Below are 18,509 nucleotides of genomic sequence, written 5' to 3'. Positions count from 1 at the left end.
GGATTCCATTTTCATTTCCTTCCCTCCCTCCCTCCCTCTCTCTCTCTCCCCCCTTGTAATGTGTTTATTTAGGAGACCAAGACATTTAGCTCTGAGACATTTCCACATATTGGATTTTGTTAATTTAATTTCCTAGATGTAGTTTAATGTATTTTTGTAAATTTGTAGTATCAAAGAGAAACACACTAGAGCCAGACACTAGTTAAAGGTGGTAAAGGTGAATTTTGTTCAGTACTATGACAGTAGGGAGAAGAAACTTCAATGTAGAACTGAGCTCAGTTCTCTATACATCCAGGACAAGTAAAGATTTATATAGTCAAGGAGCAGCATGGCGGGAGCCAGGGGACGGAGAGGTCGGTGGGTAGAAAATGACTAAGAGGAAACACTAAGGGTAAGGGTGTTCTAGAGGAGCCTGCTCAGCAGGCTTTTTGCTAAAAGTTGGCCCGATAGGCAGAGTGGGGAGATGAGAAACTTGATCAGATACCGAGGGTGGGAAGATGATTTAGCAGGTTCTTGGAGTAACTGGGCTGGGCAGGCCAATCCCTGGGCCCGAGGTAGAGGCCTACTTGAAAACAGGGCTCAGAGGAACCTGTCTGTTAATTTTGGTTTTATAGAAGTTTGGTCAGATTTAAATTTGTTTTTCTTTGTGGTTTTTTGTTGCTGCTGAAGGACAAGGCTTATTTATAGTGATAGTAGAGGGTTCTTGCTAATGTCATGTATTTGGACTTTTTAAGATTTTATTTATTTATTAGAGCACAAGTGGGATGAGGGAGACCCAGAGGGAGGGGCTGACTCCCCACTGAGCAGGGAGCCTGACCTGGGGTTCTATCCCAGGACTCCAGGATCATGACCTGAGCCAAAGGCAGACACTTAACTGACTGAGCCAACCAGGCACCCCCAGACTATTTCTAATTCAAATTAGAGGATTTTATTTAACCTCTAACTTTGTTTTTCTATTGATCATAAGTGTCTTCTTGGCAAAGAATATATTTCACTTTCAGAATATTTTCCTGCTTACATAGATGTGGTTGGTTTGTTGTGTGTGTGTGTGTTTTCTCCATGAAATTTCATGCACCACTCTACTTCAAGGTATTTAGAAAAAAATCAAAATCTCTAAAATCACAGAGGTAGTTGGCATCAACTTTGGTAAACATTCTCCTAGACCTCTCTCTATGAATACATTCCATAGAATTGGATTTGAGCACATGGAGAACGTGCAATCACATAAATGTGTGTGTGTGTGTGTGTGTATTTACCTGATGAAACCACAGTATACAGAGGGTTTTAGAGTCTGCTTTTCCACTCCGGGATCTTCTAGGGAGATATTTATCAATGCATTTAAGATGCACATTATTTAAATAGGTAAATGATATTATAATATATTTAATCAATTTTCTATTTGATATTTATTATTTAAAAAATAATTTCCCTTTACTGTATAGCACTGCATGAAACATACTGTGTAGTCCTCATTTTAAAATTTTTAAGATTTTTAAAATTATTCTTATGGTCATAGTTTATCTTTTTAGCATAACATTATCAATGAGTTACTTTGACTTTTTTTTGGGGGGGGGTATCAATTTGTAAAGAATAATCACAATTTGCAAAGTACAGCTCCCTTCTCCCAATCACATAAATAGAAGCTATTTTTTCTTTGCAGTATGCATTGCCTCAGGAACAAAGGTGGCTCTGTTTAATCGACTTCGATCCCAGACAGTTAGTACCAGATACTTACATGTAGAAGGAGGTAATTTCCATGCCAGTTCTCAGCAATGGGGAGCATTTTACATTCATCTCTGTGAGTATGAGAATGCATATTTGATGTTTTTAGTGTGAAATTGTTAAATTCTTTGATAATAAGGCATATAAGTATATATTAAGTTTTATTGTTTTCCTGAGTAAGTTAATGAATCCTACGAGATAATAATTTGATCTTTTTTTTTTTCACTCTACTGTAGTGGATGATGATGAATCAGAAGGAGAAGAGTTCACAGTTCGCGATGGCTACATCCACTACGGACAAACAGTCAAACTTGTGTGTTCTGTTACTGGCATGGCACTCCCAAGATTGGTATGGCTCTACTTTAGCTGTAGTCATATGTGTAGTAAAATAGGCACAGCATTCAAATGTAAAAATACACTTCAATTTCATGCTTTTTAATTTAAGAACATGCATCTATAATCACTGCTGTTCATTGTTCACAATTATATTCCACTTTATTTTAAAAACGATTTAAGTCAGCCAGTTTTTATGGATTTCATTCATAATGACTTTCTGTTACACTAATAAATTTTGATGGAATTTTCCTTTTTGGTTGTATATCTGTACATGTTCAATAGAGGGCACTAAGTAATTATGTTATGATTTCTTTCCTTAACTAATACAAATACTCTGTATTCATTTTTTGTGGTACCTGTTATATCCCATCATGGGACCAGGTTTTCAGAAGCATAGGAATTCTTATTTCTTTAAAAATATAAGTATAGTTTTTATTAGTTTACTCTCCCACAAGAAGATAGATTTATTGAAAATTAAATTGTTATTTCATATTCTGAGAGAGAAGCATGGTGTTTAAGGCTTTTTGTTCCCTAGGATGATTTTGAAATTGTAAAAACTGCATTTCTTAGCAAAATGAAAGCAAAAGCCACTACACTCCTTCCTTTGTGTTCCCCCTTCTTTTCTGAAACCGTACAGTTTAGTTAGGATGGAGGGGATTTATGAGTAGCCCTGATTCAAGGTCAGGCTGGGGGACAGTGTTATATCCAGTTTATCTCAGAAATATGTTAAATATTTTACCAACAAAGCTACAGAGCCAGCATAGAGGAGAGAACACCAGCTGGAATAATTCCTGATGTTTTATGAATGTAGAATTCACCAGACACATAGCTTAAGTTAGAATATTTGTAATACCTGGTATCAAATTTCTCTACTTTTCTCAATAATTAGAAATGACCAAAGCAAGTTTTTGATGCCAAACACTAGTGAATATCTTTGGTTTCTTTATTGGTGAGAGGTCATTCAGCAGTGTCTATGTCCAAAGAACTCTTGTGGGGAATAAAATTGAGCCAAACATGGTTCATGGTCTCAATGTGCTTATTCTTAGCTAGTGGAGAAACAGTGGAGCACTCAAGTAACAGTACTCTATACAAATCATGACTCTTACGTGATGGGAGAAGCATGAGTGAGTGCTATAGACTTAGAGGACACTTTAGACTTAACATTATTCAAAAATCAGTTTCTCTAAAATTCAAACCTCATCAAATTTAAATATAACTCAAAGACTTTGGCACTGAATTGAAACATTTTTGTTGAGTTTAGTCAGTCTCCCAGACTTAGAATTTATAATTGCTAAAAGTGTACTGTCTGCCCTTAAACTCAGAAATTTGGCCAGTATTCTAATAACCTGCAGAACTAAAAAATGTAAATGCGAAGAATGTTAACTTAAAAGATTGGGACTTTTTTTTTTTTTTTTTTTTTTTACAATTGTGGCTTAAAAAAGAATCTTTGAATATTAAGATTTAAAGTAATAAAAGCCAACAATTTCACATGATATTGATAGTACTGTTCTAAGTACTTCTACATATGTTGATTTAATTCTTATAAAACTGAGTAGTTACTATTAAGGATGTTCATTGTGGAGCAAAGTACTACAGTCCTGCATTCATACGTGCATCCTGCAAATAGTCCTGACAGTGCCAGACACCAGAAATATATTGGTGAGCAAGAGAGGCTCTCTGTCTTCATGGGGCTTACATTTTGTTAGAGAGATGGACAAAAATCAGCTAAAGAAACACCCATATTAAAATATTAAAGGTTAATACAAGTGATAAGAAAATAAAGCTAAAACAGGATAAAGAGAATACAGACTGAGGGGAGTCCTTCAAGTGGTCAGAGAAATCTTTGGAGTGGGGATATTTGCGCAGAGACCAGGATGAAGTTGGGAACCACAAACTGTGAAGAGCATTTCAAACAGCACAAGTGCAAAAAGAACTTGAGATGGGAATGTGAGAGAACTAGTAATGAAGCCATGGTAGCCCGAGCTGGGGAGAGGGATGGAGGGAACAAGTGGCAGGAATTGGGATATTATCTACATATACTAGGAGGCCACTGGAGGGTTTTAAACAGGGCCTGGTGGCTGGTTTATGTTTAGAAGGGTAATTTCAGCTGCTCTGTGAAAGGAGGAGAACATGGGGTATAGCAGTGGGAGCAGAGAGACAGTAATTGGGCTTCTGTCATAATTCAGGCAGGAGCTGGTGGTGGCATCTTAAACCAGTATTGTAGTGGTAAGGTGATAAGAGGTGACAGATTTATTTGAAAGGAGACTTAACAGAATTTGTTGATAGATTGGATGATTCGGTGTAAGAGAAAACAAGGAGTCGAGGGTGACTCGAGGTTTTTGGATTGAGTGAATGGTGGTGCTGCTTATCAACCTGTGAGTTGGAAGAGGATCATGCAAAGGAGGAATTTAAAATTTGGGGTTTTGATTAAGACTGAGGTAGCCTATTCAGTATCTTAAGTGGAACTGTTGAGTCAGTAGCTCAATATATGAGTGCCAGAGAAGAGAGGCCAGGGCTGGAGATAAAACTTCAGGAGTTGCCAACCTCCAAGTAGTGCAGAGGAAAGAGGATGGAAGAAGGAGAAGGGGTCTGAGGACTTGGCCCTGGGGTACTCTGAAGGCCAGTTAGAGCAGGGCTGTCCCCAAAAGGAGGACAGCTGTGTCAGTGCTTCTGAGAAAGCTAGCAAGCTAAGGACAGATGTCTCCTGATACCTACGGATTCATCTCTCCCAAAGTCCTGGGTGGCTCTCGACAAGGGCAATTGTAGTGGAGACTTTGAGACAAAAGGCTGAAGTTAACTTCAGGAGATTGGACAGTGAGGATGAGAGTTTGCCATAAGCAAAGAAATGGAGTAGAAAGGGAGGAAGAAGGATGTGTAGTCAAGGAAGGATTTTCTTTACTTTTGATTTTAGATGAGAAATAGTTCTGTAACATGTTTGTGTGCTCTTGAGAGTGATCTTCTTCATAATCATCAAACACTCAGTGATTACCTTCTATGGGTTAAGTGACATCTCAGACTTGATAGGATTCTCTTTCATCTATGCTTTTTGTGAAATATTTGAATTATAAAATATAATAGAGCTCAGGCTGGGCAGCCAGCCAGCCCTGGAATCGCACTCTGGTCCTTCAGCTTCCAACCAGGTGATTTTGAGCCCGCTTCCTAAGCCACAAAATGATACTTACTTTAGATTTTTTAAAACAGATCTATAGATAATGGACTGCACTGACTAGCATACGCACAGTATTCTTTTAGAGTTAGGTTTTCCTTTGATGTCATTGTATATTATTGGAAGAGTCTACTGAACTTGCTACACAGAATATGGTCTATTGGCCAGCAGGATTAACATCAGCTGTCAATTTGTTAGAGATACAGACTGTTAGGCCCCCATGAGATCTGTGGGATTAGAACAGATGTGTTCTTAACAAGGATCCCAGATGATTTGTATGCACATCAGAGTTTGAAAAGCAATGATCCGGAAAACAAGTAGCTGCCTGCCCTGTTTTTCAGGTGTTTACAGAAGAAGGTAACCGCTTCCACATTCTACTATGTTTATGTTCTGAAAGTGTTTTTTACACTTCACCTCATTGTTTGTGAACGTCTTTGTGAACTGCGATATATTATTATAGCATATTCTTTCTCTGTACTCCTGGCAGTGTACATAATGCAAGCTCTCCATATATGATGACTTTTTTTTTTTATCATTGAAATATAGATAATTAGGAAGGTTGATAAGCAGACCGCATTACTGGATGCAGATGATCCTGTGTCACAACTCCATAAATGTGCATTTTACCTTAAGGATACAGAAAGAATGTACTTGTGCCTTTCTCAAGAAAGAATAATCCAGTTTCAGGTATGTTTTTAAATTATTGGTAAAAATGTGCCATCTCTTTGCTTAACAGCATACAGAAACAGGAAACTCTCGTTTAATGTTATTTGTACCCAAATACACAAAGCTGTTCTCCCATATTTATCTCGAGTCCAGTGGTTCTTAACCTACGTGATCGGATCCTAAGACATGGAAGTCACCCTACCTTAACGAAGAACTCAAAACTATAAAAATGTTTTTGTAGAAATAATCGCATCCAGTTCTGGGAACCGAAAAGTTTTCCTCGGATCATCCAAAAGTAGATTTTGGTTGTTCAATGAATCTCCTGAAACTGTGTGAAGACATCATATATAGATACACGTGTACTTTGGGGGAGGGTTCATAATTACTAGATTTACATTGGGGTCTTCCAAGATCGTAATGATGAGATGTTTCGAAAGCTCATTTTTGACTGTGTTCGCTTAGAAGTCTTTCGTGTATGACACGGGTATCCCATTGCATAGGATAATTATACTTTGATGTGAAACTCATTTGTAAACATCTAAAGACCTGTTTCAGAGAGATGACCACATGCAGCCATTCTCCTCAGCCAGAGCTGATGGGCTGGTCTGGGTGTTTTAAGGTAGGGGTAGGCGAGTGCCAGTTCACATCTTGGTTCCCTCCTGCTGAAATTGCACGAGTTTCTAACTGCCTCTAAGCATGAGGGGCGCCTGGTTTCTTTCTTAGGGCCCCGTAAAGACTTCTAAATAGCTACTTAAACCACAAATACCGATGTTTTCAGGTACCGGCGTACTCTCAAATGGTCATTGTAAAAGGTGTCATTTTTAATATGTCACCAAAATATTTCATATTATAATAAAAACTGCTGAATGTGAGGTTGCTGTATTAAATATTCTGTTTGTGTTTATTTAAGGACTGGCAAAGCACCATGTTTGGGACGTTCATGAATTTTTACCAAACTCTTCCCCTGTTAAGTCCAGTGTTTGAGTGCTACCTTGTTAGAATAGAATTGTCTTACCCTGCAGTGTATGTAATACTGCCTTTCTGAACATTCTTTCTTCGTAAGGCCACTCCATGCCCAAAAGAACCAAATAAAGAGATGATAAATGATGGAGCTTCCTGGACAATCATTAGTACGGATAAGGCGGAGTATACGTTTTATGAGGGGATGGGCCCTGTCCTTGCCCCCGTCACCCCTGTGCCTGTCGTAGAAAGTCTTCAGGTAAGACCACCTCCTCACATGTTGACTCTTAGCTCTTTGCGACTGCTTTCGGCCCTGACTTGGGATGATTTTATTTCACAATAAATTTGATTTTTCTTCAAATCTTATGATTTGAGGATTTTGTTAATACATCACCTGTTGGTTTAAAAAAGAAAAAAAAATAAAGAAAAGAAAAGAAAAAAAAATAAGAGCATACTTTTTTTTTTTCATTTTTATTTATTTATGATAGTCACAGAGAGAGAGAGAGAGAGAGAGAGGCAGAGACATAGGCAGAGGGAGAAGCAGGCTCCATGCACCGGGAGCCCGACGTGGGATTCGATCCCGGGTCTCCAGGATCGCGCCCTGGGCCAAAGGCAGGCGCCAAACCACTGCGCCACCCAGGGATCCCAAGAGCATACTTTTATACAAGAAAATAGAAGTTTAAATTCACTCGTATGTTATCTTGAGATGTATTATTAGCTCACTTTGTCTTTATACTCATTTATTTTTTTCCTAAAGATTTTATTTATTTGAGAGTGAGACTATGGCAGGGGTGGGGGTGTGGGGAGGAGGAGGACACAGAAGGAGAGGGAGAAGCAGGTTCCCTTTTGTCTTGTGTCTCATGTCTCAGGCTCTGTCCCAGGACCCTGGGATCACTTACCTGAGCCAAAGGTGGTTGCTTAACTAAGCCACCCAGGTGCCTCCATAATCGTTTAATTTAAAAGAAGAGTTTTAGTCATCCATTTTTTTCCATAGATCATAGTCAAATGAAAAACTAATCTGTGCACTTTAATGAAAAATGAAAAGTTTTCTCAACAGTGTCTAATTTTCTGTGAATTTCAGTTGAATGGCGGTGGGGACGTAGCCATGCTTGAACTTACAGGACAGAATTTCACTCCAAATTTACGGGTGTGGTTTGGAGATGTAGAAGCTGAAACTATGTACAGGTAATTAATGAAGCTTTTTCCATCATCTAGAGTTTTTGACGGGGCGGGGGGCGGGGGCTGTACATGAGATCCTTTCCTAATACTGATTGTAGTGTGTCAGAAGTCCCAGTTCTAAAATGGATGTGGCTATTTTAAGTGATTTTTGTTGCCCCCTCAGATGTGGCGAGAGCATGCTCTGTGTTGTCCCAGACATTTCTGCATTCCGAGAAGGTTGGAGATGGGTCCGGCAGCCAGTCCAGGTTCCAGTAACTTTGGTCCGTAACGATGGGATCATTTATTCTACCAGCCTTACCTTTACCTACACGCCAGAACCGGGGCCTCGGCCACACTGCAGCGCAGCAGGAGCAATCCTCCGAGCCAATTCCAGCCAAGTGCCCCCTAATGAATCAAACACAAACAGCGAGGGAAGTTACACAAACGTCAGCACAAATTCAACCAGTGTCACATCCTCTGCAGCAACAGTGGTGTCCTAACTACCGTCTTTTTGCTAGGACTTAAACTGACTCGAGTGCGGCAAAATGTTGACAAAAAAAGAGAGAGAGAAAGAAAAAGGAAAAAGATGAACAATCTTTTGTGGTTTCTTGGGAAAACTTTTCATACCAGGTGATACTGTTCCAAAACCCCATTACCTGCAAGTGCTGATTGGAAGTGCAGAAGCCACAGTAAAACAGACAAGCAAAACGTCAAAATGTACAAACTATTGGAAATCGATTTTTTTTTTCAGCTGTTCTTTTTTTGTTTGTTTGTTTGGTTGGTTGGTTTTTGTTTGGTTTTGTTTAAATGGGCAAGAAATAGAGATGTGGCTGGAATAAAAGTTAATCAAACTAGAAGACACAAACCTAACATAGTTTTTACGGACCAAGGAACTTGTATAAGCTTTAGCAAAAGGTACATTTTCACCATACCTTTTTTTATATCACAGTATATAGTCCACCTATGTTACCAAATAGGTTGTTCTCCTCCCTCTCCGCCCCTTGGAGCTTCTGCTCTTCAGTACATTCAAGTTCCAAGCCCGACCATGCTTGTTTAATCTGATTACCATACTCTTCCAGGTTTTTGTTTTTGTTTCTGGTTGTTTTTTTTGTTTGTTTGTTTGTTTTGGTTTTTTTTTTTTTTTTTTTTTTTTTTTGTTTAAGGCTGGAACTTTTTTTTAAGCTGATGTCTTATGACTTTTTATGAGTCGAAATTGTTTTGATTTCAGCAAGTCAAATCTTGTAAAGGCCCGCATATTTTTTTTAAGATTATATGAAGTCTGTGCAAAAGCTTTAAAAAGAAATGCCTCTGCCTTGCCTGCAATACATGCAATGTACGTTAACTTCGTCTCTGTTCTCAGACACTGTCCGTATTTACTTCCTTGTTTTCCTTTTTCTTTAAAAAAAAAAAAAAAAGGTATTTATAGTGCTATTCCAAGAGGTTCTAACATTTACATGGAATTAAACATGGCCATTTCGTCATTAATGAATTAATGGCACAGAACATGTTGGTATTTGAAGCGTCCTCTCCCCTTTGCTCATGCGTAAATGTATCTCCATGTTCCAGGGTTTGTTCAGCGCCCCCAACCCCTAACCCCCTGATCTTGTACATACCTTGTATTATGTGTAAGTTAAACATTTTATTTTGAACTTGGAATGTTCCCAGTGATTTCATTCAGCAGGGTGTTTTCTGCCTTTGTCAGCGTATGACAAAAAAAATATATATATCATGAGAAGTATTTGCTACCAGTTGGTAGATGGTGCCCTTATTGGATAAATGAGGAAAATCTCAGCAAAAGCATGTGTTTGTTTACTTTTTTTTTTTTTGGTAGCCTAGGTCAAAACATCATTGTAACCTTAAAACAAGATCCTTTCATTAGATGACCAACTAAAATAGCTTGAAAGACAGTACTTTAGCACAGATAGTTGTGAGATTATAAAATTGCAAATGTAATTTATCTTTCCACATCTCTCCTCCTGCCTTTCTTCATCTTCTCTTCCCCAGCACTGAGCATCTCCACAAACATCTGCTCAGATAACATTTCTTTTCCATTCAGTTAAGATTTAGTTGCATTCAGGGTTGTGTTGGCCTCGTATGCCAGGCTCGCCGGTTTTACATTGCTTCCATCCCTGCACTTGGGTTATGCCTTTGTTCGGTTTCTTAGAAATCGCAGCAGACTCATTGGGCTACATTTAGTACAGGAACCATGTGTGTAATGTTATAGGACACAGTCTAGTAATACAATCATCCTTCTTAGAGTTAAAAACTACCTCTAGATTGTGGTAAGCTTTTACTGTCCCATAAAACAGGAGCCACAAGTACCTTACGAATGCAGAACTAACTTCCTGCAGTGTTTCCTTACAGAACATTGTCTTTCTGGTGTCCTGGGCGATTTTGAAAACATTTTCATTGGAAGACTTTTTAAATACCCTATTAGTAGCTTTTTTGGTCACCCCCAGCTTTGCTGTGTTCATCACTCATTCTTTTGCTCAGACTATGCCATTGTAAATACAATTCCTAACCTCTCTAAATCACCTTTTCCTCAGTTTTCAAGGGGGAAGTCATTTGTAAAACACATTAGTGGTTAAATCAAAGTTGTTGTGGTTTTATCTTACTGCAAGCCTTTTTAATTACTCACAGGCTGCATTACTCTCTCTCTATAGCCTTCTCTTCAGATCTGCTCCAGTCACTAGCTTCTCTCGTAAGCTAACCCTGCCTCACACTTTTTAAATCTGTTTCAGTGATCGAGGGCAGAATTGTGGCCTTATCTGTCTTTGTTTTAACTGTTTACTAGCGTCTTGCAAACTTGCTTATTTCTGAGTAGTATTTATTCTCTGTTGAGTCACGGAAGTAGTCTTTACACAGTGCTTTTTGTTCGGAGTGTGGAAATATTTTCAGTACTGCTTTACTTTGAATGGGCCACACATTTCCTCCACTTCCCAGGTTTGGTATTTAGTTATGAAACTGTATTAAATTAACTGATAACAGATGAGATACTTTTGAAGAACAAACTATTCCTTACCTACCTTTGCAGCTCAAATTAATTTTTCAAGTTCTATAACTTTATTAAAATGAACTTTGCTTTTTTTTTTTTTTTACTATTTATACCTTATTTTGGCTCTTTGTTTCTTTTAATAAGATAATTTTGAAATATTAAACTGTAAAGCCTTTTCCTGTTTGTTTGAAAAGTCCAAGAATGTACTTATACAGGCATTTCCCTTGCTATTTTATGCCATTCTGCATACCACAAACTAAAGACTGAAATGATTTGTCTGTTGTAGCTTCATTTTTTATCAGTAGTTCTTTTGTCAGCTGCTTAAAAAAAAAAAAAAAACTTTGTGGATTTACGAATCATTTTCAATGTATAATTTATAGGAGCCTTGACCTCTGGTTATAGTAGAACCTAACCCCTCCTCCGATGGCATTACTAGAGATGCTGGTCCTTTTTCCTCATAAAGACTCTCTTCTTAGAATGCTGACCGCTTCGGGTAAAGTAGAGAGCATTCGAGTTTGGGGTTGTTTCTTGTTTTTTTTGTTTTTTAATTCTATTTTAGAAGTGTGTCTTCTGCTCTCATGAGCTATGCAATTTCTAAAAATATGCTAGAAGCTGAGTCTGTGATCCAGTGTGTTTTTATTAGTTCCATTGAATTGATCATACAAATTGGGAAGGCAAGTTAAGGGCTTTAAATGTAGAATGCCCTTTTGATTTTGAATGATTTCAGAATTGAACACTAGGATAATAATTAACCTGCTGCTGACTTCTCTTCAACTGTGGCAACTAAAGGCATCCTCATTTGTGTATTAGATAATTTATTGCTCTTCTGCACAGACTTATTTGCGGTCATAACTGGTTAGTTGTGTGTTTCTTTTTAACGAAACTGGTACCATCTGTGCCCTCACAGAATATTCCCAATGCAGTTTTTGAGAACTTATAAACTCGTCCTGTTTAACCAGATAATCCACAGGGGGGAGGGGTTCCTTTTTTAAACAAAATGCTATTCAATTATTAACCAAGTTACTTACTTTGATTTCAAAAGCAGCTGTGTTTTCTGATGAGTACTGAACAAATGTGTGTAATTTTCTGTGCCAGACTTTTGACTTTGTTTTCAAGCACTGTAATGTGGGATGGATGATTAGAAACAATAATATATTAGGGTTTCTATTTAACCCTTTCAGGACTGAACTGTATCTCCTTTTATTAATTTTTCCCTGTGTCGTGATAAATGTTTGCCAGCATTCAGTACTGTGTTGGTCCAGATGTAGGTTTATATGCTCATTTTTAGCTTATTTCTTGTACCTTGCAGCATGCTCTATGCATTCAGTCCTTAAGGGGTTTATTTTACAAACTGTGCGCCTGTAAGGTTTATTAGCAATAAGATAGAAAATTGAGCAAGTTTATACCATAATTTTGTAGAAAAAAAGAATCTGCTCAGTTCCATATTTCATCCATGAGAATCCTGCAATACGGGCAGTTTCAAGGAATAAATAAAAAGGAAATGTAAACCATTGTAAAAGTCTTCTGTTGGATGTGCCTGATGCATGTATGATCTTTTTTTGATTTCAGAATACTTCATAAAGATACAATTAAATTACGTACCACATTTTGTGTATGACAAAATCTTACCTTGCTATCGCATCACATCGAAGTGATAGCTATGTGAATTTCCTTTCGGTGTTTTTAACTATGTCGTGCTTCCAAGAGAGTTCTGGGGTTTCCCCCCTGTAAATAAGGAGAGGGGCTTTGTTACCCAAGGGGCATATCTCCCAGTTCAGGAACACTTCAAGCTACTTTCAACAAGATTAAAGAGTATTATTTAGCAATAGCTTGCTTTCCAATATAAAGTTGCCATTTGGTTTGCTATACAGAAGAGCATATAATGATGATTTATGCTTTTAGTGGGGGCTCCTAATCAGAGAGAGCATTCTTTGTGTAATAGGGAAACAAAGTAAAAGGGGGTATGTTACATATTCTTTAAATGATCGCAAGTTTATTTTTTATCTGACTTCTCCCAAAAGAAAAAAATAGATTACCAGAATTTTGCCAAAGATCTCTTGCTTCTAAAAATAATGATTGTTAAATAAGAGACAATTTAGTTGTAAGCTTTTAAAGGTGGAGATTGAGAGTGATTACTTGATGTAGAATTTAGAAGAGAGTAATAAGCATATATTCCTTCCTATAAATAGTGCATGAGCCCTTTCTGAGCAATCTTACCAAAGATCCATTAAGTATGTTTTCTTCTTGTCACTGAACCTCTAGATGATTGCCATTTACAGAGACGCAGAGGGCAAAGCTACATCAGATTCTAGTGGTAAGCTATCACTGAAGGGAGTCTTCTTTAAAAATTAAAAAAAAAAAAAAAGGTCTAGGAAGATAGACTAAAAAGAAACCCTAAAAAAAGTTTAGTGCTAGGAAATCATGAGGGAGATGGATCCTGGATCCATCTAGGATGGATGGATGGATGCTGATGCATCCAAAGAGGTGATCCATCTTGATGTAAGGGTTAGAGCCTAAACCATATGGCCAAGCTATAGCACCTGTAAGACTGGACAGCCGTACACATCGTTCTTTGAGTTCGGGATAAAGTCGCCTGTGTGCCTGGCACATAGTCAATAAATAAAGGTGTTATGCTCAAATATGTGGAAATCACGACTCATCTTGGTTCATTGAAAAGGTAGATGAGTATTCTCTAATACGGAGAAGGGAGAAGGTTTTGACCACAAGAATCCGTTCATACCACACACAGAGAAAACTTGGAATTTATAGAATGTTTTGCTTTTCGAGAGCTGGCACTTTAAACTGTGGTATTCTGTGGAAAAAAATATTTAAAGGTAAGTATGAAGTTTAGGTGTGTATCGAGTTCTTTCTGGCATAATGGTTGTAGTCCTTGCTCTTCATCTCTTACGTCCCATCACCTTACTCTTAGGAGCATGTAGGTCAGTCATTTCTGGCACCTTTATCTGGTTGATCATCTCTACGGGTGCTGGACAGAGTAAGGTCACTAGTATTTATTTAAATCCCAAACTTCTGATCTAGTAGCACCCCTTGCCTTCATAAAAAGGAGTAAAGAGTGTAAGTGGGTGGTTTCCACGGTGTCCTCCTGGGTGGTCCCTGACCGCTGTTCCATTTACCTAGAACTAACTTTTCTCCTTGCAAGCCTCCTCTCTCTCTGTTCTTCCTCACCACACAACACTAATGGTAACTAAGTTCTTAATATGGCCTGCACATATTTAGAGGATATAATGAAAAGTTTTGGGGAAAAATAATTGTGACTTCAAGGATGATTGTTATTTTAACAATCGCCAAATGTCCTGGAGGTTTCATGAGCTTGAGATTCCAAAAGTGCAAATGATGTGGTTTGGGGGAAAGAACTTTAACTGAAGGATAATGGCATAGACAGCTGTTGGCTTAGAAGCAGGAATGTCCATCCCTAGTTCTGGACGGTGCCAGAAGCTAGACCTCGTTGTTAAGACACAAATGGGAATTTTTAAAGCCAGTAATCTAGGCTCTGAGCTCAATCAGGGTGTGGCCAGTTGGGAAAATTTCCACTAAGGGCTGTCTTAGTCTGTCCAGGCTGCCGTAAGAAAATACCATGGCCTGGGTAGTTTAAACAACAAAAATTGATTTTTTTCCTCCCAGTTTTGGAGGCTGGAAGTCAGATCAGGGTGCCAGCATGGTCAGGTTCAGGTGAGAACTTCCTTACTGGCTTGCAGACAGCCACCGTCACTGTGGCCTCACATGGCACACAGACATCTGTGTCTTTGCGGCAGGCCACAGTCCTATCTGACTAGGGCCCCACCTTAGGACCTCCTTTAACTTTAATTACCTCCCGAGGGCCCTATCTCCAGAGGGAGTCCCTGGGAGTTAGGGCTTCAACATGAAAGGATGGCTTGGAGACACAATTCCGTCCATAGCCGGGCTTGTTCCTGGGCTGCAGTTTAAATAAATGACATACTGGGTGTCCGTCCCTATGATGGTATTCGGGTTTACAGCATTGTCGGCCCTGGCTGGGGTTTCTCCATAGTTAGCTAAGATGATGAATGGACTGGGCTGAGAGACCAGAGGTGAGGCAAGACTGGGAGAAGTCACTTTGGCCACTTGTAAACTGAAGGCCACTATGTCATCCTCACCACAACCCTGTGAGCTCATGCCTGAGCCATGAAGAGACTGGCCCAGTGGTCTAAGTGCCACTCTAGACTTCCCGAGTCCCAGTTCCCCAAGGATCAAGGGACTCGGGTTACTAGGGAGTGGTTCTGTGACAAGTTCGGTCTTAAGGAACTTTATAGGGAACAGCTGTTCTATTTCTATCCTCAGATTTTACAGTTGAGAAAAACAGCCCTAGAGAAGCTGAAAAATCCACACATAGTTCCAGGTTGAAAATGCTTTATGAAAACTTGAAAGTGCTGTTCAGTTGCCAGGTGTTTTATTGTTCCTGTTATTATGTTGATATCCGCCGGCTGACTGCTTGGCTAGTCCTCCTAGGCCAGCCTTCCGTGTACATGTGCGAAATGTCATAACCCTAGAATGATCCCGTAGACTTCAAGACATTTTCCATCTTCCCAGTGAAGATAATAACGGGTCTTCATCTCCAACAGGTTTAGCAGCCAATGCTAATAACTTCAGGTGTTTCTGGACCTCCTCCGTGGGCTTTAGGAAGACCAGAGCTCAGAGACCAGGGTGTGGATAATGCCGTTGAGTGGTTGGCGCTCAAATCCCAAACCCCCTTCCGCCAGCGGTTTATCTGGGTGCTTGTGCAGCTCTCCACTCTTCCTTTGCCCCATTTCTAGTGGGGCGGGATGACCCCTAGCTCCTAGGAGGGGCACCAATGAGAAGCCCTCCGCTGCGGTCCTGCCTCTGGGTAGCCTCCAAGCCCAGATACACCTGCCTCGACTGCCCTCAGTCGGGTTCAGGAGTCCATTTGCCTTGGGTCTTTGAGGATCAGTGGGGGGTTTGGTCCTCAAGCCCGGTTTTGGCTTATTCATTGAGAAAACAGTGATCCGACTGTCTTGCTGTTAATACTTCAAAGGTTTACAAACGCACATCTTCACTGCGACGGCCCTTGCTGGGGTGAAAATAGTTCTTAAAGTCAGAAACCAAGACTGGTCATTAGGGAAAGGAGATTTTGTGAGAAAAACAGAAGCCCACGGGATTGAAGGGAGGCCTGGATCGTGCTTGGAAACCACTCCTGCCTGTGGGTTCCGGAGCCCGCTTCATTGAGGGGGGCCCTCGCCCCGTGCGTTCCCTGTCTTATCCCGAAGGCCTCTGCTCCAGACTCAGTGTTGCAGATGCAGCAAGTGCTGATGGGACCTAGGCCGCTGCCCCCCGCTGTGCATTTATTTATTTTTTTAACTTTATTTTTTTTTTCCACTGTGCATTTAGAGGGAAGGTCAGGCAGAAGGAACCTCCAGGGCTCATTTGTTCCCATGCTGAGGCCCAGACTGTCAGGGAAAGATCATTACCCACAGAGGAAATTGAGGCTGCGAGGACGGGGAACAGACGCTAGGCAGTCACTGGGGGCTACAAACCATAAATTCTGGAATCCAATGTATTTTTTTTTATATTTATTTATTCATGAGAGACACAGGGAGAGAGGCAGAGACCCAGGCAGAGGGAGAAGCAGGCTCCTTGCCAGGACCCGACGTGGGACTCGATCCCGGGACTCCAGGATCATGCCCTGGGCCAAAGGCGGGCACTGAACCGCTGAGCCCCCCAGGGATCCCCGAATCCGACGTATTAAGAGTGTTCTCCGTGCTAAAGGCTTTACGTGGAAACATCTCTTACTCCTCAGTAAATGCCCGTGAGCCCATTCACCGGGCAGTTCTGAGAAGGACGCTCAGGCCGTGAGCCGCATCAGCCCTCCCGCGTTTGGGGGGCTCCTTCCACGGCTGGGCCCTTGGGAGCCGCGGGCCTCTGCTGCCCCCGCGGCCCCGACCGCCTCGGGCCCTGCAGCCCTTCCCACGGAGGACCTGACCTGCGAGGGGAACTGCTGGGTCGGGAGGACCTGGGGTGACCCCTGTCCCCCCTTCAGCGCTCGGGTTCCCTCGAAGAGGTGGGGAGTCCTTGCAGCTGAGGTCCTGTTGGGGAGGAAGTCTGGCCCTGGTTACCCTAATTTCACCGAGATGAAGGGAGAAGGGCGAGGGTCACCGGCAGGGCTCCCAGCTGGCAAAGCCCCCCGTGGGCCGGGGGGCCTCGGGGGCTTGGTGGCCGTCCTGAGCCGCCTGTAAGAGCAGCGGGGAGGTGGCCTCGGAGAGGGGGGGCCCGCGGCGACCCTCCCTTAGCGTGTGCTGGTGCTTGCGGCCTGTGCCCCCCACCCGGTCAGGAATCCCGCCGAACTGGTTAATTTTGCTCCATTCCAGCCTCGTGCTGCAGAGGGAGCAACACAGGCTCAGCTTAGGGACGCCTGGCTGGCTCTCAGTCGGTACACACCTGCCTTCCTCCGCTGCTCGGGATCCCGGGGGCCTGGGATCGAGCCCCGCGTCGGGAGTCTGCTTCTGCCCCTCCGTCTGTCCCTCCCCCGTCTCGTGCACACGCACTCTTTTCTCTCTGTCTCTAGTAAGTAAAATCTTTAAAACACAAAAGCAAAACCAAAAAGCTCTGCTTACAGGGAGCTTTCCTTGTAGTGGCGAGAGGCCGTACGTATCCATAAACCTTATTTATCTGCACGCACACACATGTACGTACCTACTAAGGGCTCGGCCTGAAAGGTCGCTCATCTAGAGGTGAGATCATGGCATCTGAGCACCCAAACAGCCCAGCAGCATCACATCTGCCCACTTTCCAGAGAGAGAGACAGAGGGAGAGACAGGGAGGGAGGGCAAGCCCCTCCTTGGGGAAGAGCCAGCCTAGCCAGAGGCGGGCACGGAGGCTGAGCAGGGCCCCAGGAAGCCGACCCAGCAGCCGTCCTGCCGGCTGTGTTGGGCCACTTCAGGGGGACGTTCCCCCACAGGGAGGGCAGCCCTGAGAACGCAGGTGCCACTTGCGAGAATAAGGAGCCTGAGGGCAGGCAGGGGCAGGAGGGAATGCAGAGTAGATTTTAGGTCTGGTAATTTTGAAATGACTATTAGTCTTTTCTTTTTTAAGATTTTATTTATTTATTCCTGAGACACAGAGAGAGAGAGGCAGAGACCCAGGCAGAGGGAGAAGCAGGCTCCATGCAGGGAGCCTGATGCAGGACTGGATCCCAGGTCTCCAGGATCACGCCCTGGGCTGAAGGAGGCACTAAACCGCTGAGCCACCTGGGTGTCCTGAGATAACTCTTTGTTTTTAAGTTAAAATGTCAAGTGAGCAGTCAGGTGTCCAGGTCCGGAGCTCAGGGTGCAGGTGTCCAGGTCCAGAGCTCAGGGCGCGGCCTGTGCTAGAGATACACATCTGGGAGCCCCCCGCAGGTAGATGGAGCCTAAAGTCCTAGCCTGATGGGATCACCAAGGAAGGTTCCAATCCCAAGCCCAGGGCAGCTCTTCTCAAACTTTATAGTAGGTCAATGGGGTCAGTGGGCCTGGGTGT

The 18,509-nt window shown here is 41.7% G+C and overlaps 1 protein-coding gene across 14 annotated transcripts in view; it reads left to right on the top strand.

The window, feature by feature from the left end:
- The window catches only part of RBPJ (recombination signal binding protein for immunoglobulin kappa J region), a 226,781-nt gene extending 214,259 nt beyond the window's left edge, over window positions 1-12,522 (top strand). For all 14 annotated transcript variants that reach the window (XM_072737942.1, XM_072737941.1, XM_072737950.1 and 11 more), the window contains 6 exons: window positions 1,661-1,798; window positions 1,959-2,071; window positions 5,771-5,911; window positions 6,954-7,109; window positions 7,932-8,035; window positions 8,193-12,522. In XM_072737942.1, coding sequence (XP_072594043.1) covers window positions 1,661-1,798; window positions 1,959-2,071; window positions 5,771-5,911; window positions 6,954-7,109; window positions 7,932-8,035; window positions 8,193-8,508 — 968 coding nt within the window. In that variant the 3' untranslated portion in view covers window positions 8,509-12,522. The remainder of the gene's footprint in view (window positions 1-1,660; window positions 1,799-1,958; window positions 2,072-5,770; window positions 5,912-6,953; window positions 7,110-7,931; window positions 8,036-8,192) is intronic.
- The last annotated feature ends 5,987 nt before the right edge of the window (window positions 12,523-18,509 follow it).

This window comes from Vulpes vulpes, chromosome 14, assembly GCF_048418805.1.
Source record: "Vulpes vulpes isolate BD-2025 chromosome 14, VulVul3, whole genome shotgun sequence".
NCBI lineage: Eukaryota > Metazoa > Chordata > Mammalia > Carnivora > Canidae > Vulpes > Vulpes vulpes.
Note: the sequence above shows the minus strand (reverse complement) of the source record. Positions and strands in the feature narration are given on the sequence as shown.